The 27,168-nt window shown below is 39.6% G+C and overlaps 1 protein-coding gene across 3 annotated transcripts in view; it reads left to right on the top strand.

Moving 5' to 3' along the window:
* The window catches only part of htt (huntingtin), a 306,184-nt gene that overhangs the window by 129,429 nt on the left and 149,587 nt on the right, over positions 1-27,168 (top strand). For all 3 annotated transcript variants that reach the window (XM_069941879.1, XM_069941874.1, XM_069941888.1), the window contains exons 18-25: positions 151-290; positions 3,086-3,149; positions 7,433-7,533; positions 11,693-11,839; positions 14,246-14,366; positions 15,858-16,000; positions 18,914-19,065; positions 23,649-23,848. In XM_069941879.1, the coding sequence (XP_069797980.1) occupies positions 151-290; positions 3,086-3,149; positions 7,433-7,533; positions 11,693-11,839; positions 14,246-14,366; positions 15,858-16,000; positions 18,914-19,065; positions 23,649-23,848 (1,068 nt within the window). The remainder of the gene's footprint in view (positions 1-150; positions 291-3,085; positions 3,150-7,432; positions 7,534-11,692; positions 11,840-14,245; positions 14,367-15,857; positions 16,001-18,913; positions 19,066-23,648; positions 23,849-27,168) is intronic.

The raw sequence follows: 27,168 nt of genomic DNA, 5'->3' as shown, positions 1-27,168 counted from the left end.
ATATCATGTACCTAGAGTGACCTATTGGTTTTCCCAATTTGGGAAGTGGGGCTTCAGCCTGTGACACTTGTTACTTCAACAGAGGGAATTTAAAATTCACCTTGGTTGGTCTTAGCCGGGTTTTTAAATCGTCTGCTCTCTTCTCCTCAGCAATGCATCACAAGCCTGTGCAATAGCAGCTACAGTGAGCTGGGACTGCAACTCATAATCGACCTCCTAAACTTGAAAAATAATTCTTACTGGTTAGTGAGGACCGAGCTATTAGAAACACTGGCTGAGATGGACTTCAGGTAAGCTTATTGTTTGTGCCTTTAGTTCCTGGAAGCAATGCAAATTGCTTTAAATTGATGAACAAATGAATTATTTATGTCAATGCATGATATGGATAATATAATTCTTTGAGAATCAAAAAGCATCTAAATGGAAAAAATTCCTTTGATCTTGTGCATATAAATTTTCTGAAGATATTTGCTAAGATTGAACAAGATTGAACATTACAGTACAAGGACTTCAGCCCGCAATGTTGTGCTGACCGATATAAACCTAATCAAAAAAAAAACTAAATCTTCCCTCTCTCATAACCTTCTGTTTTAAACCTCTTACATGTGCCTGCTAAGAGGCTTTTAAATGTCCCTGTTGTACCATCCCCCACCATCATTACAGGCACCCACTACTCTATATGTTGAAAAAATAAAACTTACCCATGCCTTAAATTTTCCTCTCTTTGTTCAAAGATGCTCAGTAAGTATCTTCTTTTAAAAAGAGGCATGCAGTTTAAATGGAAATATAATTGGTGAAGGGTAAAACAATAATTGTGTTGTGTCTGTTGTGTCAAGCTGGAGGACCATATGTGCATGGATTGCGTGGCTGAGGAAAAATGAATTTGCTTGTGCACTCTTAAGATCTGGCATAACAAGTGCAAATGACTATGTGGCTGTCAAACTCATGAAAATCTTGATTGGCTCCCAAATGTTATTTTGGGTAGAAAGCCTGTTTCTAACATGAAGTGATGGTAATATGGGGCATGGTTGAGAGGAAGAGCAGACCAGGCAATTATCCTTTTGAAATGCTGCAAGGGGAGGGAAGTGGATAACGTGGCTGGTGGCAGGTTCTTGTTGGAGATGGTGTAAATGGCAACGGTTGATCCACTGAATGCAAAGGCTCATGGGGTGGAAGGGGAAGAACCAGTCTTGATAAAGGATCCTGGCCTTAAATCCTGACGGACTTTCTACCCATGGATGCTGCATGACCTGTTGAGCTTCTCATTGTTTGTCCAAGATTTCAGCATGTACAATTTTTATTTTTCTGAATTCTGTTCTTGCCCTCCCTGGAAGGAGAGAGGGTGAGAGTGGAAGATTTGGAAATAGTTGAGATAAAGGGGAAACCTTGATTCAGGAAGACGGACAAAATTCTGGCTAGAGTAGGTTAGTAAAATTTGTGGTGCAAAATAATCTCCAAGAGAGAGTTTAACCAGAGTACCTTGACCTAAAAACACAATGCTGGAGAAACTCAGTAGGTTAAACAGAATGCTTTATGGAGCAAAGGTACAATACATAACCAACATTTCGGGCTTGAGCTTTCATGAAGGGCTCAAGCTCGAAATGTTGGTTATGTATCATCTTTGCTCTATAAGGTACACTGTTTGACCAGCTGAGTTTGTCCAGCATTTGTGTTTTTACTTCAACCACTGTGTCTATAGGCATTACAATCACTGATCTCTCACCATTGATCAGCCACTTAGTTGAATAGTCTACAAAGATGCTGTGGCTTCAAGAGCAGGTTGGTGCGTTGCTTGTGGAGTGACTTTCCAATACTGATCGCAAAGCACAAGTCAGGTGCCTGACCTTTTGTGTATCTAGTTGCTTAGATTGGAACAGTTCCAACAATTCTCAAAGAGCTCAACACCATCCAAGACAAACAGATTGCCTAATTGTTTCCCTATCCACCAGCCTAACCGTTCATCCCCCCCCCCCCCCCCCCCACCCCTCAGTGACGGCAATGTCTCTCATGTACCCAAAACCCACAGAGTACTTAACTAGAAAGATTAGACAATTTCAAGAAGACAATAGACAATAGGAGCTGGAGTAGGCCCTTCGGCCTGTCGAGCCAGCACCGCCATTTTACAGATCATGGCTGATCACTACCATCGGTACCTTAAGGATGAGGCTGGCTAGCTACACCTATATCTGAAAAATAACATCCCAGCCAATAAAATACTTTCAAGGAATAGCTTGATATTGTAAGAAACTTGGGTGATATGGCTCAGTCATGTGATAATGAGTAGATAACAAATGTCACCAAGTCAGATTTAAGAGAGCAATGTCAATTGTCAGAGGCGCACTTGCATTCAACTGACAAAACTAATGACTCATTTTCAAAAATTGTTTTCTATTGTCATGTATTAAAACAGAAAATGTCATATTACACAAAACTTCCTTTAGTCATCTGTAAGGTAGACAAAGAATCACCAATAGTATTGCCCATTGCCCCTTATAGGAAGAGAAAGAGAAGTCCCTTCTGAGTCGCTGCGTATCATAATGTCACCTCCAAAGATACAGTGCCCTGATCAGTCGTCAAATGTAGATCAGTCGTCCAGAACAAATATCCAGCCCTCACTAGTTCATTAAGTGCTTCTTGTAAATTGTCCAAGCAACGATCTGACAAGAAGGTTGGCCTTCAAGATGAGTTTTAAGGAGATTTAGGAGGTTAATACCTTTGAAGCTGGCAGCACATTCAGTAATAATGAAACATAATTTGTGAGCTGCATCTGGAGGTGTGCCCTGTTTTTGAAGGAGGTTGCAGAGATGGGGAAGGTAAAACTTATGGTACAGTTTGAATGTTTTAAAACAGGGGCATTGATTAGCCTGTAAGTCCAGTCTTAACATTGCTGAAGTGGAGGGGGGGATGGGGGTGAGGGAGGGGAGGAAAAGGGGAGAAAATGACACTGTGTATATTCAAGGGGGAAATGTCTGTGTGTATTTTGGTCAGTATGGTTCATAGTGTGAAAAATTTAAAAAAAATAAAGCTGATCACTTTGTCTGGTTGTTTTATTGAACTGAGCATTAATAAGGCCTTTATTTTGCAGGTTAGTAAGCTTCTTGGAAAGGAAAACTGTAGAGCTTCACAGGGGTCGGCATCACTACACTGGGGTAAGTCTTTCCCTCATTTTTTTGGGGATGAGAAAGAGCTGAGGCCCAAAACTTTTAAATATATCTTTACCTCCGATGGGGACGTTGTGAGACCAGCTGAGTTCCTCCAGTATTTTCACAACAATTGCAGTGTCTGTAGACTTTTGTGTTTCTTTTCTATCCATGTGCTTGTCTCAATGTCTTTTAAATGTCATAATGGCGCTTGACTCTCCCACTTCTACGGGAAGCTCACTCTGTGTACCAACCAAACTTCTTTGGTTCAAAATTTTCCCCTCTAGCCTTAGATCTTTGTCCTCTACATTCTCTTCCCCCTTGGAAAATTTTACCTTATCTATGTCCCTTATGGATTTTATGAATCTCTAATATCTCCTTGAAGTCTTCAAGGAAAGAATTCTCAGCCGCTCCTTATAATCCAAGCCCATGAGTCCCAGTAACATTTTCTTTTGAATATTTTTGTTTTGTTTTCATGAATATACTCTCAATATCAAAGTGTGTGTTAAGATGTATTAAAAGTTTTTCTTACAAACAAAACAAAACAACCCCTCCCTCCCTTTTCACAATATAAATCCACACACCGTCAGGGCTCACATTTATGTTAACCATTAGAATATTTTCAGTGGGGAAGTCACTTGCATTTATATTATGGCAGCATATATTATTATTTTTTAAATTATCGTAATTATAATTAGGCCCCTATATGATCCAAATATTCAAATATGGCTGCCATATCTTGATAAATATGTCCATAGGTATGCAACTATCCATCTCAGCAGTCCATTGTTCCTAATGTTGAGGGTAGTCGGATTTCCAAGTAGCCACTGCTAAAGCTATTTTAACAAATTAAACTTGAAATTTAGTTCGTTTATTGCTTATTTCAATAAAGTTGCCCAAAAGATATAGATAAGGTGGAGAGGATGCAGAGAAGATTTACAAAGATGTTGCCTGGCTTACAACATCTAGAGTACAGAGAAAGATTAAGGAGACTGGGACTTTATTCATTGGAATGTAGAAGGTTGAGAGGGGATTTGATAGAGGTTTTAAAATTATGAAGGGAATAGATAGACCAGACGTGAGTAGACTCTCCCCTGAGGGCAGGGGAGGTTGGAACAAGAGGGCATAAGTTAAGGGTAAGGGAGCAAAACTTTAGGAGAAATGCTGGAGGATGCTATCTTCACTCAGAGAGTGGTGGCAGAATGGAATGATCTTCCAGAGGAGATAGTTGCGACAGGGTCCTTTCTGTCATTTAAGAGAAGGTTGGATGTGTACATGGATGTGAGGGGGTTAGAGGGTTATGAGCGAAGAGTGGGGGGGGGGGGGGATCTAGTGGAGTTGTTCAAGTGAACCAGCACGGACTCGAAGGGCCGATATGGCCTGTTTCCGCTGTAATGTATATATATTTGGGAGAAAAATTGGTAAAATTAGAGTAGGTTACATACATACACACATTTTAAAACAGATCTTATTTGAAATACTGAAGAATTCATATTCAGTGAACTTTACAGAAACTATGGAGAATGCTATGCACATTTCACAAGTAGCTGCTAATTGCAATGATGTCATCAAATGAATCGACTGGAGACAGGTCGTCTGTGTTGAACATTTTTACAAGGCTTCTGACCTTTCTACAAAGTGCACAGAAAGGTCACTCCTGAGAAGTTGTTTACCTAAGACGATAGATGGAAGTAAAAGACTAACTCCCATTGTTTGCTGGAGAAGGTGGGGTTTTTTGCAATTGAGAGAGTCACATGGGCTTTCTAGCAGTTGGAAAATGAGGGGAGAGAGAGAGAGAGAGACTGAACAGTCACAGCTGAAGCAAGCAGGAAGCTCCAGAGTGGCGGATGGCTGGAAGTGCTATCTGTCTGATGTTTCTCTTGGAATAAGAAGAACTGTGGTAGCCTGAAGAAAGAGGTTACCATCTGGAGAAACCTGATGGGGCAAGTTTCATCAGCAAGACATTGAGGTGACTAATGGTGGTACCTCAGTTGTGGAAATCCTGGAACAACACATCTCTCTCTGCAAGCCTCCAAAGAACCTTCCTGAGCAGTAACCATTTACCTTTCGAGCACCAAACCCTGGTGAACTTTATACATGTTAAATTCTGTGCACAGTATAAGAATTGCCTGCAACTAGAGAACTTGGAAGAATGAGAAGTGAGATTGAACTGTGAACCAAATAACTTTTCTTAAATTTACACACACATTACATACACATGTGCTTAGAATTAGAAGGGGGTTAATTTGGGTAGTTATGTTAATAGTGATAAGTTAAAGTTTGATTCTGTTTTCATGTTTAAAGATAATTTAAAACAATTTTTGATTAAGTAAATGTCTATTGGTGAATGTCTATTGTTGTTGGGTTTTGGGGTCACCATGCTGTATACTGTTATATGATTATATGGTTATAAAGATCTGCGACGGTCACCTGTGAAGGCCAATCCTGTTATCCATGTTAATATTTCAGTAATATCCTGCCGGAAAGGTGTCGCCTTCACCCACAATCACGTAGCATGTAAAAACACCTAAAACACATCTCCAATTTTCAGATTTTGATTTGTGCAACTTTTGTGGTGTGAGATATAATTGGTGTAAGAAATTATATTGCACTAATCCATATCTTGCATTTATAATTGATGTCATGCTATCCAAACACAAATCAGACCAGCATCACATTGCAACACCTAGAACCGACTCCCATCTCTAAACCTGGATTTGCACTTTCATTCTGGGGAGTATAGTGCATCTTAGTTATAAATTTAGATGTATTCCCCAGCCAAATCGTTCATTCCATTTCAGTAATTTCAAGTGAGGCCAAATTTAGCCCCCATCTTTCTCTGAGGAATGATCTTAGCTGGAAAAAACAAAAGAAAGTCCCATTAGTTATTCCGTATATATTTAATTGTTCAAAAGACAGTCAACGGTCATCAATATATCTTATTCCGTATATTCAATATTTTGTTATCCAGATTCATAGGCAACAACACATTTTTACATAATAGTGTATACCTGATTTTTTTTCTGATGTGCTAATTTATTTCTTGCCATATTCTAATCATATGTATTAATATAGGGCTATCCATCTTTTTTGTTATTAACATTCCACTTGTAAACAAAATCCTTCACTGTCTCTAATTGAATTCAATCCCTAATTTGGATCCAAGAAGGGGGGACTGCCTTCTTCAAGGAAGAATGATAAAATTCTTACTTGTGCTGATAAATAATAATACTTAAAATCTGGAAGCCAAAGTCCTCCCGGTTTATAATCCCATGTTCGCTTTTCCAGTGAAATTCTTGGCACTTTGTTCTTCCATAGGAATTGCTTTATGTGATTATTTAATAATTTAAAGAAATTTTTAGTTAACGATTGAAAAATATTCTGTAATCTTGGCATCACATTCATTTTAATACAATTTACTCTTCCCCCACTAAAGTAATTGGCAAGTCTTTCCATTTTTGTAAATCTTTCTCTATTTTTTCTAAAAGAAGAGTGTAATTAAACTTGTGAGTTCTGTGAATTATTATTTGTCATTATTCCTAAATATTTGATTCTATCTTCCATTTAAATCTACTACCTTTTTGATATCTTTCATAATCAAAATTCTTCAGCGGCATTATCTCACTCTTGCCCATGTTTATTTTGTAACCTGATATTCTTCCATATTTTTTAAATACTGTTTGTAATTTTATCAAGGATTCAGCTGATCAGACATATATAATAGCATATCGTCAGCCAATAAACTAATTTTATATTCTTCCTATCCATCTTTGTATCTCTTAATGTCTGGATCTCTCCTTATAATCTCCGCCAGTGGTTTGATAGCTAGGATAAAAAGTGCTGGGGACAGAGGACACCCCTGTCTGTCTATTTGATCTACTCAAGGGAAAAGCTGCTGATATCTGATTATTAGTTATAATTTTGGCTTGTGGTTTATGATAGTTTTTATCGAATTTATAAATTTTCTGCTGATACCAAATTTTTCCAGTGTTTTAAATAGGAAAGACCATTCTAATCTGCCAAATGCTTTTTCTGCATCAAGGCAGCTCGTTATACTTGGATGCAACTTTGATTTTGCCACATATATTATGTAGTCTACCTTGACTATTGGAAGAATGACTTCCTTTAACAAATCCCACCTGGTCTATGTGCATTAATTTTGGTAGCTATTGGGCTAAAATAACAAAACCTTTGTTTGCCTGTGCATTAAGATGTTTTATTACTTTTCATAGTGGAACTTCAAAACAAGTATTTTTTATTGCTACTCTGATTTTAACCTGTTTCTGTTGAAGATGCTGAAACTTCAGAAGCGAGCAATAAATGATGTCATCATTAATCTACTTGGAGACGAAGATCCACGGGTACGGCACGTGGCAGCCACCACCCTCGTTAGGTAATTAATGAGATGGCCACACTGAAATGGAGGAGAGGGATACTCAGCCATGCATATACTGAGAGTCTCACACATACAAAATAATGTATCCTTAACATCTCACTGTGAACTTCTTTAGCATCAATTTCTCTGGGGTTGTATCTGATGATGCCCAACTCTAGTTTGCCGCCTTTCTTGATCTTCCTTGCTATATTTAAATTATCTAGAATTCTGGACAGTCAGATATTTCTTTCAACTATTGAATTAAAACCCCTGATATCTGGCACTTTCTGGGATTGGTGGATGCTGGATAAGTGAATTTTCCAGTTGCTTGAGACTCGTTCCTCCAGTGCCTAACTAATATATGTGCATTAAGAATAAACAGTTTAAATGACAAAAATACATTGAACAAACCACTTACATGAATATATGAACCTTTAAGCATCTTGGTTTATTTTGTCACATTCTTTGAAAACGTTTAACCATCGCTGCATCTGCAGATTCTTTTCCCTCTATGGAGCCGCCCCAAAGACGAACAGTAACATTATAGATAATTAACCCCCCCACCCCCAAAAGTTTACAGATAAAGCCTTTCTAATATACTTGATATTATATTAATAAAGATAAAGGCTCTTAGTAAGCAGGGATAAGGAGATACCTCAACGGCGAACAGTGTCAACCAGCTCTTCATCCTGGCTGACACCATTGCTGTTTCACAGAACTTTATTCAAACAGCTGCTATGAGCAAAGCACGACCAAAGTATTTCTCTGTCTGAATATTTGCTCTCATCTTCACCAAAGGTTTGTGTAACTTCAGAGAACATTTACTTTTACAATTTAAAACTTCTTTTAATTTTTTAATTCATCTTACTATTTATTTATTTTCTTCCATTTGTTTTTTTGCCAATTGCTTGAATTCCTGAAAATGGGTTTTTTACTGTATTAGGAAGACTGAAGCCATTATATTTGATCACTCACATGAACGTTATCCCCCAGCCATGTGTGACTTAAATATTGGACAGTTTGATAAAAGCTGTATTTAAATAGGATCATTTTGGATCATCATTGGTTTGGCAGTGCTAAGCAGGTGCGTTGAATTTGAACAAATTATTAGTTAAAGCTGGAAATATTTTAGGAAAGGGGTTGTTGAAGAGTGCAAAAGAATACCATCGCATTGAACCAAAACTAAAGAGGCTCCTGTTATGAAAAGAAGGATGCACAACTTATTTATTATCAAGTAAATGTGAAAATAAATTTTCACTGTTCAGTGAGAGTAACCTGAGAAATTTAAATCTAAAATCGTTGTTAGTTATAAATTTGGAAGGAACTGTTAAGACAAGGAAAACATTGCCAGAGCAATGGTAGAAAAATAATTTGCAGTTGGAAATATTTGATAGAAAAATGTAAAAAGTGTGAAAAGGCCTGCTGCAGATAGTTTGTGTTAATTAGTGTTAATCAGAAAGCCTGAAGGCGGGTGGTATGGGTTGAATTACAAGAAAGTTCTGTTTCCACTTTTCCGAGGCTTTTTATTTTCTGTTCCTTTTCCAATGGCACTACATTCCCGAAAATTTTCTGTATTCATCTTCTCACTGTTTTACATTTTGTCCAGGCAAGTCAACTTGTCCTTGCCAGCAGGCAGTACAATAATAAAGCAGTGCAGAGTGTGGTATAAAAAGGAGCAGGGTACAGAGAAAGTACAGTTAAAATTGTGCAAGGATATCATCTTTTTTTTTTAACCAATGAGAGGTCCATTTAAAAATCTGAAAACAGCCAGAAACAATCCTTGAATCTGGAGATGATGTTTCAAGCTTGACAGAAAGGAATAGGTGACCAGGATGGGATGATTAGCAGTTTTTCTGGGGCAGCAGAAACGTAGGGTAAAGTCCGTGGAAGAGAGGTCGGTTTACCTGATGGTCTGAGCTGCATTCAGAGCTTATCAATTTTTTAAATTGGTAGAGCAGCTTCTGTGCTGAGTTGTGGTGCCATCTGAAAAGGATGCTAATCTTTGATGCATCTGTAAAAATTGTTGAGAGACATCTGGGCTATGCTGAATTTCCCCATGCTTTTGAAAATGTAGAGTCATTGTATTGAAGAGAATTTAATCAGAATTAGAATTTATTGTTATGAGCAAGTCATATAATTTGGTGTTTTGTGGCAGCATTGCAATGCAAACATTCATTTTATAACCATCTTAGAACATTACGAAAAGTAAGGCAGTGACTTTGGTTCTTTGATTATTTAGAAATCAAATTGCAGTGGGAAAGAAGCTGTCCTTGTACCACTGAGTGCTCGTCTTCAGGCTCCTGTACCTTTTACCCAATGGTACCAGAATGAAGAGGGTATAGCCTGGGTGCTGGGGGTCTTTGAGGTTCGAGATTGCTTTTTTAAGACATCGCCTCATGTAGACGTCTTCAATAAAGTGAAGTCTGATGCCTGTGATGTCGGAGGCCGAGTTGACAACCCCCTGGAGTTTTTTCTAATATAGATTAAGGCTGAGGAAGCTATTCTGTCTGTTGCACATTCCTCCATCCACCAACATCCTGAATGATTCCCTATCTTTTCCAGTTTCTCACTCTATTTCCAATGCAAAAATGTAACCTTATTTTTTTTATATTCACATGACCTGGATGTCCATGATTTTCTGAACAGATTTAGAAGGTTCCTAGTTCTGAGTGAACCTATTATATCTCAGTTCGAGATGCTTAACCCTTTATCCTGAGACTTAATCCTATTTTTTCCAACTCTTCAGTGAATGAAACAATATCTTAGGGTTTGTCCAACCGTTGCAAGCACTGTTTAAAATGGATCATCAAAATATCCAGTCAATCTTTTTAACTTGGAGGCATCAGTCTACTGAGATAATGCTGAATTTTTGATCTGCAAAATGGCCACCAATGCTATACTTTAGTCCCTCATTGTCTGAATATATATTTGGTTACTTTAAAAATCCCTTATTGCACTTTCTCTGTCTCCACCGCATCTGTTCCCAAGTTGAGGTCTTTGGAGTACAGATCATCTGAAATGCCTGCCGCCTTCTACAAACATGCCTTACCTTCCTCCTCCATCAACTCAGCCCTTACCCACATCTCTGTTTCCTGCTTATCTGCCCTGGCCCCTTCTGCCCCTAGATGCAACAAACACAGGATTCCCCTTGTTCTTACCTAGCACTCCACCAGCCTCCACATCCAACACATTATCCTCTGGAACTTCTGGCACTTACAACAGGATCCCACTACCAGACACATCTTTCCCTTTCTGCCTTCTGTCGGGACTGCTCCCTCCATCTCGCCCCTGTGCATTTATCCTTCCCCACCAATCGCCTCCTCCGGCTTCCCCTGTGGCCACAGGAGGTGCCACACTTGTGCCCACGCATCCTCTGTCACCACAGTTCAGGGCCACAAACAGGCCTTTCAAGTGAAGCAGTGTTTCACCTGTGTATCCACAAGAATGATTTACTGCATCTGGTGCTCCCTATGTTGCCTTCTCTACATCAGAAAGACTGGGAGTATGCTTCACTGAGCACCTTTGCTCTGTATGCATCAGTGACAGGGACCACCCAGCGGCCAACCATTTCAGTTCTGTGTCCCACTTCCATACTCATGTGTCCATGGCCTTGTACCATCCCATCAAGACTACCCATAAATTGGAGGAGCAACACCTGAATTTTGCATCTGGGCAATCTCCAGCCAGATGGCATGAACATTGTCTTCTCCAGTTTCTGCTAACCTACTCTCCAGTCTTCCTCTCGTTTCTTCCCCTGTCTTCTTTTCCTCAGCTTTTTGTCCCCTTCCCTCTCTATTCACCAAGCCAGCCCTCCTACCCCTGTTTACTGCTGTGCCTTCCCTCCCTTATCCATCCTGCCTTGGGACCATGCTCCTCCCTCACCCCTCCCCCCCCCCCCCCCCCCACCCGCCTTACCTTTTTGTTGCGATATCTGCTGACATTTTTCCATATCTTGAAGGGCTCAAGTCTGAAACATCGGTTTTGTATTTTTATCTTTGCTATATAAAATGCACCATTTGACCTGCTGAATTTCTCCCGCATTGTGTGTTTTTGCTTAAAATCAATGTACGTTTGGGGTGTGCATTCTTACATTGCCCATTAGTTTGAGCCTAGAGCATATTCAGCATTTACAGTACTTTGCTCTTGAACGTGCTTATATTTTCTTTTCTAATTTCAGACTTATTCCTCGGTTATTTTTTGACTGTGATCAGGGTCAATCGGATCCCGTGGTAGCCGTAGCCAGAGACCAAAGCAGTGCCTATCTACAGCTTCTCATGCATGAAACCCAATCGACTTCTCACTTTGCAGCAAGCACTGTCACCAGGTATTAGATGCTCATTGAAGACTGTCCTTTATTGTTGCCATTAGTTATAGTTTTTTAACCATTCAGGTTCAACACTGAAGCTCCCGCTCTGAAATGCTCTGCTTCATCTATATTTCTTAAAAAAAAATCCTTTAAAAACTTCCCTTTGCAGTGACACTTTTGGTGCTTTGTTTTGTGGCTCAGTTTTTACCAAATAATGTTCTTGCATTTGGGATGCATTCCTGTGTCAATCTGTCTCCAACTTGCATTTATTTGACGAATGAAGGACTGGTTTATGAAAAACATAAAATGAGAATTTTTTAAATATTGTGGACCAAAAGGGCCTGTACTGTGCTGGAATTGTCAGCAGGTCATACAGCATCTACGGAGAAAGAAACAATGAACTTTTCAGGTTGAGCAACGATCTGGGTTGAGATCTTGTTACTCTCTGATCATACAAGCTGCTTTAGTGATTAGAAGTTGATACAGTACATTTCCGATTATCTGAAAATTAGTTAACCAAAAATCTCAGTTATCATAACTTTTTCTTGGTGGCAACATGATGTCACAAGTTGAAAACATTTTTTCCACCCGATGTGCTCATGTGGGGCTCTGACGCGCTGTTAACACCAGACGTGACAACAGAGCTCCAAACCTGCTCGGATGACAGACACTGAACAGCTGGATGCCAGCTCAGAGAAGCAGGCTGGAATCTCAAGTCATCAGTGAATGACTGGAGGAAATCAGGACAGGCAGCGCATGAAGAGATTGTCTTTGTTTCAGGTAACTCCCCCCTTCCCTCTTTCCATTTCTTATTTACCTGCCACTGTACTTGGTTCTCTGCTGTCCACGCGTCATCAAGGAGAGCAGCCTCCCGGGCAGGAGCGGGGATCTTGGGCTCTCGGGCAGGATCAGCGACAGTGGTAGGGAGGTTTTGAGGATTGGTGACAGCGGTGGGGAGGTGTCGGGGATCGGTGAAGACTGATACAAGTATTCTGCTGATGCTACTGGGCTACTTAAACCAGTTATCTGAAAAATGCAGTTAACCGAAAAAGGGTCCCAAGCATTTTGGATAATCGGAAATGTACTGTAATAATATCTCCAGAATATGGAAAGACGTTGAGCTTTCTTGTCAAACAAAAAGTTTAAAGAATGGGATAATTTTCCGCTATCATTAAGCAATTGAAAATTCATTGCTACGCAACTTGTTGAATGCCTCGGTGACTGCCAACAGACTGGAAATCCTGTTCACGCTCCCTTCAGAATGACATTTTGGGATGGTGCAACATGATTTTGGGGTTGTCACGCATTGGCCCTTTTAACATGTTTTGGGAGCTCGTATGTGATAATGCCATGAACTTATTGAATAGCAGAGCAGGCTCGATGGGTCAAATGGCTGACTCCTGCTCCTATTTCTAATGTTTTGATATAACTACCTTTTAATGTTTGGAATTTGGGGAAATATTCTTGATTAATGAAGCATTATTGTTTTGAACTGATATTCACCTACCCTGAATATAGTCACCAGGTCACTTTCAACATTATTTCATTATTTGAACCTTAAAGAACAGCTGTTGTTTGATTTCTTGTGTGTTAACTTAGTGAGGTTTGACAGCATGCTTACAATCCTACATTCTGTTTAAATGCCGAATTGAATTTCTCTCTGTTTAAAGTCATAAAATCTTAATGAAATACAGGTATGCAGCGCATATAACCAACTGCATATATGTCCATGGTCCCGTAATTATTCAGTTACTGTGAACAAATCCACAACAGCTTAGAAAAAGCATTCGCTAGCTATAGTAAGTTGTATACTGTCTGCCCAAACTGATCCGATTGTCCCACTGTTTTCCCACAGCCATATATCAGTCCCAACTAATCTCACTGCCCTGCGCTCTCCCCTCTATCAATCCCCACACTGATCCCACTGGCCTGTTCTCTTCCCACATTCACATGTTGGTCCCACTCCGATCTCACTGCCCCATTCTCTTCCCTCAGCCCCGAGTTGGTCCCTACACTGCTCCTATTTCAAGATTGTCACCACTGAATATCCACACATTAGTGTTTATTTCCCTCAACTTTGTATAGTGGTAGGGGTTTTGAATTAGCATGGCTTTTCTCTATTTCTTGTAATTTGTACTTCAATATGCAATTGAATTGTTTAATTTTTGTATTATTGCAAACTTCAATTAAAAAAATCTTAAAGAAATAAAAAGTTTACAGGTATAATATAGCTTTGCTAAGTATATAATATGGTGTTCGCACAGCGTCCACATCGCATAATGCCCAATTTCACAGAAAGTATCGTGCATGTTAAGTGGCACATATTTGTAGTGAAATCTTTTGAATTTATTCTGATTGTGTGGAAAAAAGTTGTGCCTTTCTTTTAATCACTGAATTAACTGCTGCACCAAATTTATCTTCCAGGACATACAGAGGGTTCAACATTTCACAGAGTACTACAGATGTGACGATAGAGAATAATCTCTCCCGTGTTATCTCTGCAGTATCCCATGCATTAACTTCATCCACTTCTCGCGCCCTTATAGTAAGAATCTTTTAAAAATTTGCATTCTTGAATAGCTTATGAATGTAGTTGCATGTTGAGAAGAACAAAATATATTTTGAATGGGATTTTGGTATGCCAAGTACATTTCCAAGCAACTAAGATGTTGATTGATATGGGTCTTCTATTGCAAAGATGTTGGGAAAAACAAGAGCAGGGCTATCTTTGGCAGTCGGGTCTTTGGTGAGATCATAGCAATGGAAGGATATCCTACCTTGGAGAGGAGGCAGTGATAAATGCTCTCTTGATTGACTCCTGAGAAGGGAGAATTGTCCGTGGTGGAGCGATTGAGAAGGGTGAGGTTATGCTCTCAAGTTTAGGTGCTATTATTAGAATAAATGTGACTCAGTGAGGACTAAATTTTTTTCCTGGGTGGAACTGTCGCACTCTCAATTAGACCTGACAGACCAGAAGTAGAGATTAAAAGGCTTTAATCACTATAACCTTAGTCATATTTTGCATGCTGTTGGCCGGATTCCAAGGCAGTACTGAGGGAGTGGATTGGGCAATACCGCCTTTATTAGGAATCCTGGAGGGGGAGGTGTTACGGTATCAGGGTGGGCCAACCAGTACAATGACTCTTCCTGTGGTGGAACACTGTAGTACAATCTTCAGTAAGAAATTATAGTCTCAGGATAACTTTGAATTTGGCACTGAAATGAGCAGTGAATACTATATCCCAAAAAAGGCTGAAAATCCTGATATGATATTTTCAAGACTGAAACTAATTGAAATTTTGGATGAAGAGAATAGAGGGATTCAAGGATTAGATGGAAAAGGGGCTTGAGGCCCTAATTTAGCATCGTTTTCCTTTTTCAATTTCTTTCAACTTGTTTGAATAATTTACCAATTGTAAATTAACATGAATCACTTTAAAATGGAACCAGAAAGGGAAGGTATGGAGTTGGGGTACAGACGGAGATGATAGATGTCAGACAAAGAGAAGATTTAAAAAAAGAATAGTTGAAGCAAAATGGGCCAGGAGAGGGTGAAGATGGGGACAACTGAGTATATCCTGCCAGCTACAATGGGCTGAGGGAGCTTGTGCATCTTTGAAAATTATATTGCAGTGAGTGATGTTTCAGATTTCCCGCAAAGGTGCCTATGGGTATGGAGTAAAACATGAAAGTCTACAAATGCTGTAATTGTTGCTGGAGGAACTCGGCAGATCCCACAGTGTCCATGGGTTATACCTTGAAGAAGGGGCTCAGGTCTGAAACATCAGTAATATATCTTCATCTCCTATGGACACTGTGAGACCTGCTGAGCAGCATTTCTGCGTTTTTGCCTGTGGGTATGTCCCATTTATTGATTTGCAGCTCTCTCTTTTCCTTGAACTACTCTCTGAAAACTCTTAATTTGAGGAATTTTAGTTTCCTCCTGTAAAAGGAAGATGCACATTGGCAAATAACATCCAAGTGTTCATTCTGCTCTCCAATTAACCAGCCCTTTTTTAATCTGTTTTGTTTCCAGCTTGGTTGCTGTGAGGTTTTATGTTTGCTTTCATTGAACTACCCTGTGTGTAATTGGAGCATTGGCTGGCACTGTGGGTATACGACCAGCAGTTCACAAGCATCCAGAGTCCACCTCTACAAGAACAGGGGGCATTCTTTCAGGTACACGAACAGAATTCGCCGCCTTCACTAGATCTTTTGCTGGCCAGTCCTGACTGAGTTCCAGCAGATCTTAGCATTGAAATCTCATCCCTGGAACTGAGTCCTCATGATGAGTCCACCAATGTATAATGTGTTTGAAATTCACCACTCAGCTTTTTTTTTAAAACAGAGAGCAAAAATAAATTACGAAAGTAAGCTTGTGGCAAATATAAAAACCAACTGCAAAAGCTTTTATAAATATGTCAAGAGGAAAAGATTGGTGAAATCCAGAGTAGGTCCCTTGCAGTCGGAATCAGGGGAATATATAATGGGGAATAAGGAAATGGCAGACCAATTAAATTCTTACTTTAGTTCTGTTTTACAAGAGAGGATACAAATAACCTCCCAAGGATGTTGGGAAACATAGAGACTAATGCAAGGGAGGAACTGAAAGAAATCAGTATCTCTAAGGACATGGTCTTGGGGAAATTGATGGGATTGAAGGCCGATAAATCCCAAGGGCCTGATAATCTACATCCTAGGGTACTCAAGGAAGTGGCCATTCAGATAGCAGATGCTTTAAGAATTATTTTCCAGAACTCGATAGACTCAGGATCAGTAACAATGGATTGGAGGGTAGCTAATATTACCCCACTATTTAAAAAGGGGGTAGAGAAAAAGCGGTGAGCCTTACATCAGTAGTGGGCAAAATGATGGAATCCATTATTAAGGATGTAATAGCGGAGCATATGACTAGCAGAGAAGGGATCGGACGGAGTCAACATGGATTTACAAAAGGTAAATCGTGCTTGACAAATCTATTGGAATTCTTTGAGATGGTGACAGGTAAAATAGATGGGGGAGAGCCAGTGGATGTGGTGTACCTGGACTTCCAAAAGGCCTTCGATAAGGTTCCGCATAAACGACTGGCTTCCAAAATCAAGGCTCATGGGATTGGGGGCAAAATATTGATGTGGATTGAGAACTGGCTGGCAGGTAGAAGACAGAGAGTTGGGATAAATGGCTCATTTTCTGAGTGGCAGGCGGTGACCAGTGGGGTGCCACAGGGATCTGTACTGGGACCCCAGCTGTTCATAATTTACATTAATAATCTGGATGAGGGGATTGGATGTAATATCTCCAAATTTGCAGATGACACTAAGCTAGGAGGGGTTGTGTGCACGGAAGAGGGGGTCAGGAAGCTCCAGTGTGATTTGGATAAATTGAGGGACTGGGCAGATACATGGCAAATGCACTACAATGTGGATAAATGTGAGGTTATCCACTTTGGTAATACAAACCGGAGGGCAGATTACTATTTGAATGCAATAGATTAAGAGATGGGGAAGTGCAGAGAGACCGAGGGGTACTTGTACACCAGTCTCTGAAGGCGAGCATGCAGGTACAGCGCGGTTAAAAAGGCAAATGGTATGTTGGCCTTCATATCAAGAGGGTTTGAGTATAGGAACAAGGATACCTTACTGCAGCTGTACAGGGCCTTGGTGATACCCCACCTGGAGTATTGTGTGCAGTTTTGATCACCTTATCTAAGGAAGGATGTTCTTGCAATGGAGAGAGTGCAAAGGCGATTCACCAGGCTGATACCTGGAATGGCAGGAATGACTTAGGAGGAAAGATTGCGCAAATTGGGATTGTACTCGCTGGAGTTTACAAGATTGAGAAGGGATCTCATAGAGACATATAAAATTCTGGCAGGACTGGACAGAATGGATGCAGATGGGATGTTTCCAAGGATGGGAAAATTCAGAACCCGGGGCCATGATTTGAGGATAATAGGCAAACCATTTAGGACCGAGATGAGGAAGAATTTCTTGACTCAGAGGGTGGTGAATCTGTGGAATTCATTGCCGCAGAGGGCAGTAGAGGCAGGTTCATTAAATCTATTTAAGAGGGAATTAGATATATTTCTTCAGTATAAGGCTATTAAAGGTTACGGAGAGAAGGCGGGGACAGTGTACTGAACTTTAAGATCAGCCATGATCTCGTTGAATGGCGGAGCAGGCTCGAAGGGTCGAATGACCTACTCCTGCTCCTATCTTCTATGTTTTTAGGTGTTCACCAGTTGATAATGGCCAAAATACTTATGCTAAATAAATCGTGTGGAATTCACGAGAAACCTCTTAAGTATCCAAGAATAGAAACCTTAATATTGTTTTTTTTATTATCCTGACCAGTGGTTCTCAACATTTTTCTTTACACTCACATACCACCTTTAGTAATCCTTTAGTAACCACAGAGCAGCATGCATGGAATGAAGTAAACATTAATTGCCTTGGGATGAGATGCGGCTTTAGGACTTCATTCTAATTTTTTGATCATCTGTTTGTCAGCCATTCTCTTCTCCATCCCAAAATATTTCCCCCAATCCCTTGTAACTTTGTCCAGTAACTTACAGCAACTTATTGAATGTTTTCTGGCAATCCAATCTGTTGATCCCTCTTCAAAACTGGTTATTACATCTTAAATTCTTTGTTCTTGTCTGAAACATCTGCCCATATTAGTTTACATCTTAGGAAGGTGCACTGAATGTAAGAATGAGCCAAGGTAAATATAACACGCTTGAAATGTCGTTACTGTTTATGAACTCAAGTTCCTTCTCTTCCCTTCCTACTAAAATGGAGGTGGGTTTGGTGGAGTTTTGCACATCAGATAAATAAAACTGCAGGACAGTGGAGCTCAAAGAAAAACTGAGTGAAAGGTCACTAAATGAAAGAATATTCTTGATGTGCAGATTTTAACATCCTGTGTTGGTGCTGCGATGTTGTACTGCAGGCAAATTGCATTTCATTAATGTTCCCACATTCAATATTAATATTAGTTTATTCCAGTTTTTCATGAACATGTGGTGGTATTTCTTTCTGAAACTTGAATTAAGGTTGATTGTTAAGTTAACGATGCTTGTTTGGTTCCTAGTTTATCTCAGAACAGTCCAACTGATGACTCCCGCAAAAGTTGTACTGTGGGCATGGTCAACATGGTACTCTCTCTACTTTCTTCAGCCTGGTTTCCTTTGGACTTGTCTTCTCATCAAGATGCTTTAATATTATCTGGAAACTTGCTGGCTGGTAAGTGGAATTGTTTAAAAATTGCTTGTCATGGACAAGTCACAAAATTCGTTGTTTTGCAGGGGCATCACCAGTGCAAACATACAAATAAACCACGTTACAAAAATTAACGTGCATGAAAAGTCAACGTAAGGCATTGTCTTTGCTTCAATGATTATTCAGTTATCTGATGGCAGCAGGGAAGAAGCTGTCCTTGTGCTGCTGAGTGCTTGTCTTTAGACACCTGTGTTTTTTTCCCGATGGTAGAAGAGTGAAGAGGGAATGGCCTGGGTGGTGATGATAGAGGCTGCTCTCTTTAGACACTGCCTCTTGTAGATGTTCTCGATCGGGTGAAGTTTCGTGTCCTTGATGTCGCAGGCCAGGTTAACAACCCTCTGGAGTTTTTTCTTGCCCTGACCTTGATGCAACCAGCCACAATCCTCTCCATGGTATATCTGTAGTAGTTTGGTGACAGACTGAATCTCCTCATACACCTCGCAAAGTTTAGCTGGTGGTGAGTCTTCTTCATGATTTCATTGATATGGAGGCTCCAGGACAGATGTTATCACTCAGGAATTTGAAGTTCTTGACCCTCTCCACTACTGAGCCTGGATGAGGACTGGATTGTGTTCTCCTGACTTTTTCCTGAAGTCCAAATCCATCTCCTTGGTTTTGCTAATGTTGAGTTCAAGATTGTTGGTGTGACACCACTCAACGATCTGATCTTTCTCCTTCCTGTTCACTTCCTCATTGTCATTTGTGGTTCTGCCGACAACCCTGGTGTTATCGGCAAATTTCTAAATAGCATTGGAATTGCGTCTGGCCACACAGTCATGGGTGTATAGGGGGTGGAGCAGTGGGTGAAGCACGCATCCTTGGGGTGCGCCTGTGCTGCTAGTCAGTGAAGTGGAGACATTATTTCTAATTCGTACTGACTGTGGTCTTCCCATGAGTAAGTTGAGGATCTTGGCGCAAAGGTCCAGGGTTTGGAGCCTCTTGACCAGCATTGAGGGAATAATGGTGTTGAAAGCTGAGCCGCAGTCGATGAAGCGCAGCCGTATGTATGAGTTGCTGTTTTCAAGGTGATCCAGAGCTGAGTGGAGAGCCAGAGATACTGCATCTGTTGTGGAGTGATGGAGACAATAGGCGACTTGCAGTGGGTCCAGACCTCTGCTTAGGTATGTGTTAATTCTAGCCATGACCAACCTCTCAAAGGATTTCCTCACAGTTGATGTTAGTCCTACTGGACAATAGTTGTTGAGGCAACTCATCCTGCTCTTCTTCGTCACCGGGATGATTGATGCCCTTTTGAAGCAGGTGGGAACCTCTGACTGCAGCAATGAAAGGTTGAAAATGTCCATAAACATTTCAGCCATTTGGTTGGCATAGATTTTCAGGTATGCCGTCAGGGCCTTGCAAGGGTTCACGCTCATGAATGGTGTTCTGATGTCAGCCTCAGAGACAGAGATCACAGAGTCCTCAGCATTTGCAGGGATTATTTTTGGCACTGTTCTCTTTCTCAAAGCAGGCATACAACATGTTCAGCTCATTGGGTAGAAGGATCAGAACCATCTATGATGTTCCCTCTCGCTTTGTAGGCTGTAATGGTCTCCACTCCCTGCCATAGCTGGTGTGCGTCTGTCTCCAGCTTGTTTGTCAAGATGTTATTCTCGGACATCATAGATTTGTACAGCATAGAAAGATGTCGTATCAGCCCATCTTGTTGATGTTGACCATGCTGCCTGTCATTTAATTTACCCTCTCTCTATGAGAGAGGGTAAATGCCTTTCCTTTCCCCACTTCTTCTTCAAAAACCTTCAAAATGTTTCAATTATTTCTGCACAGTCCTGTGTAAATTTTATTTATCAAATCTTCTTGATTCCATAAACTCAGTTTACATTTCAGTCCTTCATTCAACTGGCAAATTACTCAGTCTCAAGTAAATACACAAAAGTACTGTATAAACTCAACAGGTCCCCCAGCATCCATAGGAGGCAAAGATCTGTAAACCAGCATTGATGTCTTTTCGTCTACGGATGTTGCCGGTCCAGCTGAATTTCTCCGGCACTTTGTGTATTTGCTGCAATCATAACGTCTGCAGACTTCCTTGTTTCACTCAACCTCGAGGATGCTTAGTAATTGTTGTGCCTGAAACCTGACTATTGATCTCAGCATTTGAGATCAAGTTTCACTACGTCATCAGAGGAATTTAAATTCAGACAATTGCCCAAATCTGGAATGGCAAGCTAGAAACAATATTATGATAACCACTGGATTTTCATAAAACCTGCCTGGTTTACCAGGGATCCATGAGGAAGGAAGCCAGTCTTGCCTCTGTGCAATTTCAGTCCATGTGGAAATGTTCTCTTCACTGCTTTCCACTGTGCTGAGTATCTTGAGGTGTTAGCTTTGAGAAGAGTCATTAAAAGGTCTACTCTCTTCCTATGATCTAGCAGACTTATTTTGCCCACCATCTCCCTAACATAATTGGTTATTTGCAGGGAGGCAGCTCCTCCAAACCTGGCTTTTACTCTCATCCAATTGGTAGATTGATGTTGGGACAGACAAAAGTCACTTCAGTTCAAATATAATTAATATTTGATCTATTTAAGCAAATACCCAGTGTGTATAATGCTGTATTTCAATAGAATGCTTGATAGAAATAACAGTAGAAATTTTGTGTGTGGAATTAATCTAGGTTCTACTTAATATACATTCATGAAAAGTTTTCCAGTACACGTATATTTTTAATAAATTTGTGTTGTACGTTTATTAAACATTTGCGTGTTTCTTTATCAGATAATATGCATTCATTATGCTTGTTATCATTCTTGCATTGTATCTATGGTTGATCTCCAAGTGTCCAGCTGGGAGTTGAGATATGAGTTACTTGTTCACAATAGATGTTAGTACCACTGTTTATTGGAAGAGAACCTTGTCAACTTCTGTTACTTGATCCTTAGAGTTCAGATTTATTGTCAGAGTACATACATGACATCACATACAACCCTGAGATTCTTTTTCCTGTGGGTGATGCAAAATTAACATTAATTCTTCAGTATTTCAAATAAGATCTGTTTTAAAGTGTGTATATGTAACCTGCTCTAATTTTACCAAGTTATATCTCAAAAACATTCCCAAATATTCCATCACAATGTAAACCAAAAATGAATGTAAACAAATTGCACAATACAGAGAGAATAAAATAATCAATAAAGTGCACAAGCAGGAGTCCTTAAATGAGTCCCTGATGGAGTTTGTCGTTGAGTCTGATGGAGGAGGGGTAGAAACTGTTCCGGAACCTAGTGTTGCGAGTCTTGCGGCACCGGTACCTCTTTTCTGATGGCATCAGTGAGTACAGAGCGTGTGCTGGGTGGTGTGGATCCTTGATGATTGCTACTGCTCTTGGATGGCAGCGTTCCATCAATCCATTGAAGACTACAGAACAGAAACAAGCCCCTTGGGCTCTTCTAGTCTGTGCCAAACCATTTTTTTGCCTAGTCCCACTGCTCTGCACCCAATCCATAGCCCTCCATAACTCTCCCATCCATGTACCTGTCCAAATTCTCCTGAAATGTTAAAATTGAACCCACATTCACCACTTCAGCAGCAATTTCATCATACAGCATGGTAACAGGCCACTTCAGCCCACGAGTCCGTGCCACCAATTTAAGCAATGTTTCGAATGGTGAGAGGAAACTGGAGCTCCTGGGGAAAACCCACACAAACTCCTTTCACCGTGGGATTCAAGCCAGGGTCCTGGTTACTGGCACTAACTACTACGCCAACCGTGCCACCCCATAGATGTTCTTGATAGTGGGTAGAGTTTTGCCTTTAATATCCTGGGCTGTTTCAACTATGTTTTGGAGGGTTTTGGTGTCCCCATACCAGACTGTGATGCAGCTGGACAGCACACTTTCCACCACACATCCGTCGAAATTTGCCAGGGTTTCTGATCTTATACCGAACCTCCGCAAGCTCCTGAGAAAGTAGAGACACCGATGTGCTTTCTTCACTATGCCATTAGTATGTTGGGTCCAGGAGTGACCACCCAAGAAATTAAATATGCTCACCCTCTCCATCTCTGATCCCCCAGTGATCACTGGATTTTATACTTCTGGCTTTCTCTTCCTGAAGCCAACAATCAGCTCCTTAGTTTTGGGAACGTTAAGTGTAAGATTGTTGATCCACTGTTCAACCAGGTTTTCATTCTCTCTCTAAGCAACCCACTACCACGGTATGGTCGGCAAATTTGTAGATGGTGTTATTTTTTGTATTGAGGCATGCAGTCAAGTGTAAAATTAGTAGAGCAGAGGGTTAAGAATGCAGCCTTGTGGTGCTCTGGTACTGATGGAAACTGTGGAGGAAATATTCTTGCCAATCTTCTCTAATTGGGGAATCCGTGATCCAAGTCAATAGTGAGGGGTGTTGAGTCTCAGGTCTTTGAGTTTGCTGACCAGTTTTGAGGGGATGATGGTGTTAAATGCCGAACAGTAATTCATCCTGATCAGCTGAATGGATTTCAAATATTCTGTATGTTCTAAGAGTCAATAATTGAATCCACCAAGTTAATCTGATTTTTTTTTTTAAATCTCTGTTGCTAGCCATTGCACCAAAATCTTTAAAGAATCCCTGGGCCAATGAAGATGATACTGGTGTGACCACAAAGCTTGAAGAGCCGTGGTCTGCCTTGGTCGACAGATCATTAGTTGGGATGGTTGAACAGCTGTTTTCTCATCTGATGAAGGTCATCAATATCTGTGCACATGTGATTGATGATGTTGCGCCTGGCCCAGTACTGAAGGTATGTGAATCAAGTTGGAGTTGACAGGTGAGAGAGACAGGACCTATGGCAGTACTTCACTCCACAGGGTGGCAATGTTCTTTAGGTCGAATATAATTCCAGCGAAGAAGAGGAATAGTGGTTGGAATGTGTTGCAGTTCACACAGATCTCACCCCTATCCACATGTGACCCTCTGTGCATTTTGTGGCAACACCTGTTAAAGTTGCCTCAGGTCACAGAACTGTAGTGTAAACTAGCAATGCTGAATCTGAAGGGCTCCCGTGCAGACATAGAGGAGGTTGTGGGATATCGGGCTGGTGCAAATAGAAGATGGAAGATTATCCATAGTCTTCTGAATGATGGGGAAAGGCTTGAATGATTTGTCAGCTGCTTCTTTTTTAAAAAAAACTTTATTTAATAATTCAAAACAGAAACTTTTACAAAATCCGTAATATAAAAATATAAAACTACAACTAACCCACCCCCTTCCACCCACCCTCAGCAAACGCCACAAGGGAAGCATTAAGAAAATAAAAGAAACACATCCAACAATTTTTAGGACTGAGATGAGGAAAAAATTTCTTCTCTCAGAGAGTGGTAAATGTATGGAATTCTTTGCCACAGAAAGTAGTTTTGAGGCCGGTTCCCTGTCAATATTTAAGTGTAGGTTAGATTTGGCCTTTGTGACCAGAGGGATTAGGGGGTATGGGGAGAAGGCAGGAACTGGGTACTGATCAGCCATGATCATAATGAATGGCGGTGTAGGCTTGAAGGGCCAAATGGTGCTCCTACACCTATTTTCTATGTTTCTACTAAATTTCATATATTTCAAATAAGGTGACCACATCTTAACAAAAAAAATCATAATTATCGGGCAAATTATATTTCTCCATATAAATACAAGACCTCAACTCATTATGCCAACGATTTACATTTATCTCAACTTCGTCTTTCCATGAAATCACATCACATTTACATGCTACAGCCAATGCTAAACGAAAAAATGCCGTCTGAAACTTATCTAACCCCAAATCCATAAGTGGAGCAGTACAACCCAACAAAAAATTTTTTTGATCTTAAACAAATTTTGAAGAAATTCCCTAATTTTATGCCAGAATGATTGAACCTTATCACAAAGCCAAATTGAATGAAAAATGTTCCTACACATAATCCACATCTAAAACCCAACTCTGAAAAAATATGGATTTAGTATCTCAATTTCTCAGGGGTTAGATATAACTGGTGCAAAAAATTACAATTAATCATACTATATCTTACATTAAGCAATTTAGTCACACCATCAAAACACATTGTCTCCCATATCACAAATTAAATCATTTTTCAATTTAATCCGAGATTTATCTAAATTTATTTTATCCATAATGTCTTGCAACAACGCATACATCTCAGAAATAAAACCCTTATTTAATGAATGAGAAATCATAAACTTAAATTTCGTTAACTTAGGAATTTTCATTTCTCTGCCAAAATTATCTTTCACTAATGCTCAAATTTGATAATACACAAACAAAGAATTCACTGGAATTCCAAATTTCTCTCAAGTTGATTAAATGATAAAAATTTACCCACTTTAAAACAATCCTGCAACTACTTTATTCCATTAATCTGCCATTCTCTTAAAAATCTATTATTCAATGAAAAAGGATTCAATTTATTTTGATATATTAGGGCTTGAACCAATATTTTACCTTTCAAACCTATCAATAAATTCCTTTTAGGGGATGGAGGTCGTAGGCAAGCTCTCTTTGATATTTTCCATGTATGGTTCCCAAATTTGTTCAAACATTGCGACTTTATTTTTTAAATTATATGTTATTTTTTTCCAATGGAATACATTTATTCATTTCCATGTACCATTGCTGTACTCTCAAGGCTCTCTTCCGATTTCCAAGTTGACATTATACATTTTTTTGCTAAGTCTATCATAATAAATCTTTTTTGGGCTTTATCCAATTTGAGACCTAATTCCTTACTACTTATGTTACTTAGAAGAAAGATCTCTGGTTTTTTTGGTATGTTATTTTTTGTTATTTTATTTAATATCTGATTTAATTCTTCCCAAAATGTATCGACTTTTGTACATGCCCAAATTGCATGTCTTGTTGTTCGCATTTCCTTCTTACAGCGAAAACATCTGTCTGATAATGTTGAATCCCATTTTTAAAATTTTTGAGGACTGATATATACCCTGTGTAACCAATTCATGCGTAACCTTGTGTTTATTGTATTCTTCATAGTTCCAGAACATAACTTTTCCCATACTTCATTTTTTATCATTATGTTTAGATCCTTTTCCCACTTCTGCTTAGGTTATATTTTATTTTTTTCCTTATCTTGCAGCTTGATGTACATGTTGGTTATAAATCTTTTAATTATCATTGTGTCTGTAATCACGTATTCAATGTTGCTTCCTTCAGCTAATCTCAAGCTGTTTCCCAATTTATCCTTTAAATAAGCTTTCAATTAATGATATGCAAACATTGTACCATGAGTTTTTCCATATTTCTACTTCAACTGTTCAAATTATTTCCCAAAAAACAATTTTCTATTCTTTTGATTCCTTTTCTCTTCCATTCACTAAAGGAAAGGTTGTCTATTGTAAAAGGGATTAGCGGATTTTGCATCAATTATAATTTTGGTATTTGATCGTTCGTTTTTTTCCTTTCTAAGTGGATCTTCTTCCATGTATTAAGTAAATGATGCAATACTGGTGATAGGATAACCCTAACCCTAACTCTCCCTTGAATATGGGCTGATAAGGAAAATATCAATCCTTGAGTAAGTTTTGTGCCTACTCGAATAATATGAAAATTCCTTCTCTCTTGGGTATTGCCTCCTCCATATATCCATAAGTTTCATTTCCTGCATTGATTTAACTATAAATTGGCCACTTTATTCTTTTTACTTGTATTTTGTCCAGTTTTATCCAACATTGGGTCCAAATTAAGGTTAAAATCCCCTCCTATCAATATATTTCCTTGTGTGTCTGCAATCTTCAAAAAAATATCCTGCATAAACTTTTGATTCTCCTCGTTAGGCACATATATATTGAGCAAATTCCAAAATTCTGAGTATATCTGACACTTTATCATTGCATACCTCCCTGCCGGATCTATTTTGATTTGTACATTTTTGTTAACTAGTATGGCTACACCTCTAGCTTTTGTAATATAGGATGCTGCTGTTACGTGTCCTACCCAGTCTCTCTTTAGTTTATGTTCCTCTTCAGTTAGATGCGCTTCCTGCACAAATGCTATATCTAGTTTTTCCTTCTTCAATAAATTTATTTGCCTCTTCCTTTTAATTTGGTTATGTAATC

Source organism: Narcine bancroftii, chromosome 1 (genome assembly GCF_036971445.1).
Source record: "Narcine bancroftii isolate sNarBan1 chromosome 1, sNarBan1.hap1, whole genome shotgun sequence".
Lineage (NCBI taxonomy): Eukaryota > Metazoa > Chordata > Chondrichthyes > Torpediniformes > Narcinidae > Narcine > Narcine bancroftii.
This window is presented reverse-complemented; position numbering and strand designations above follow the sequence as displayed.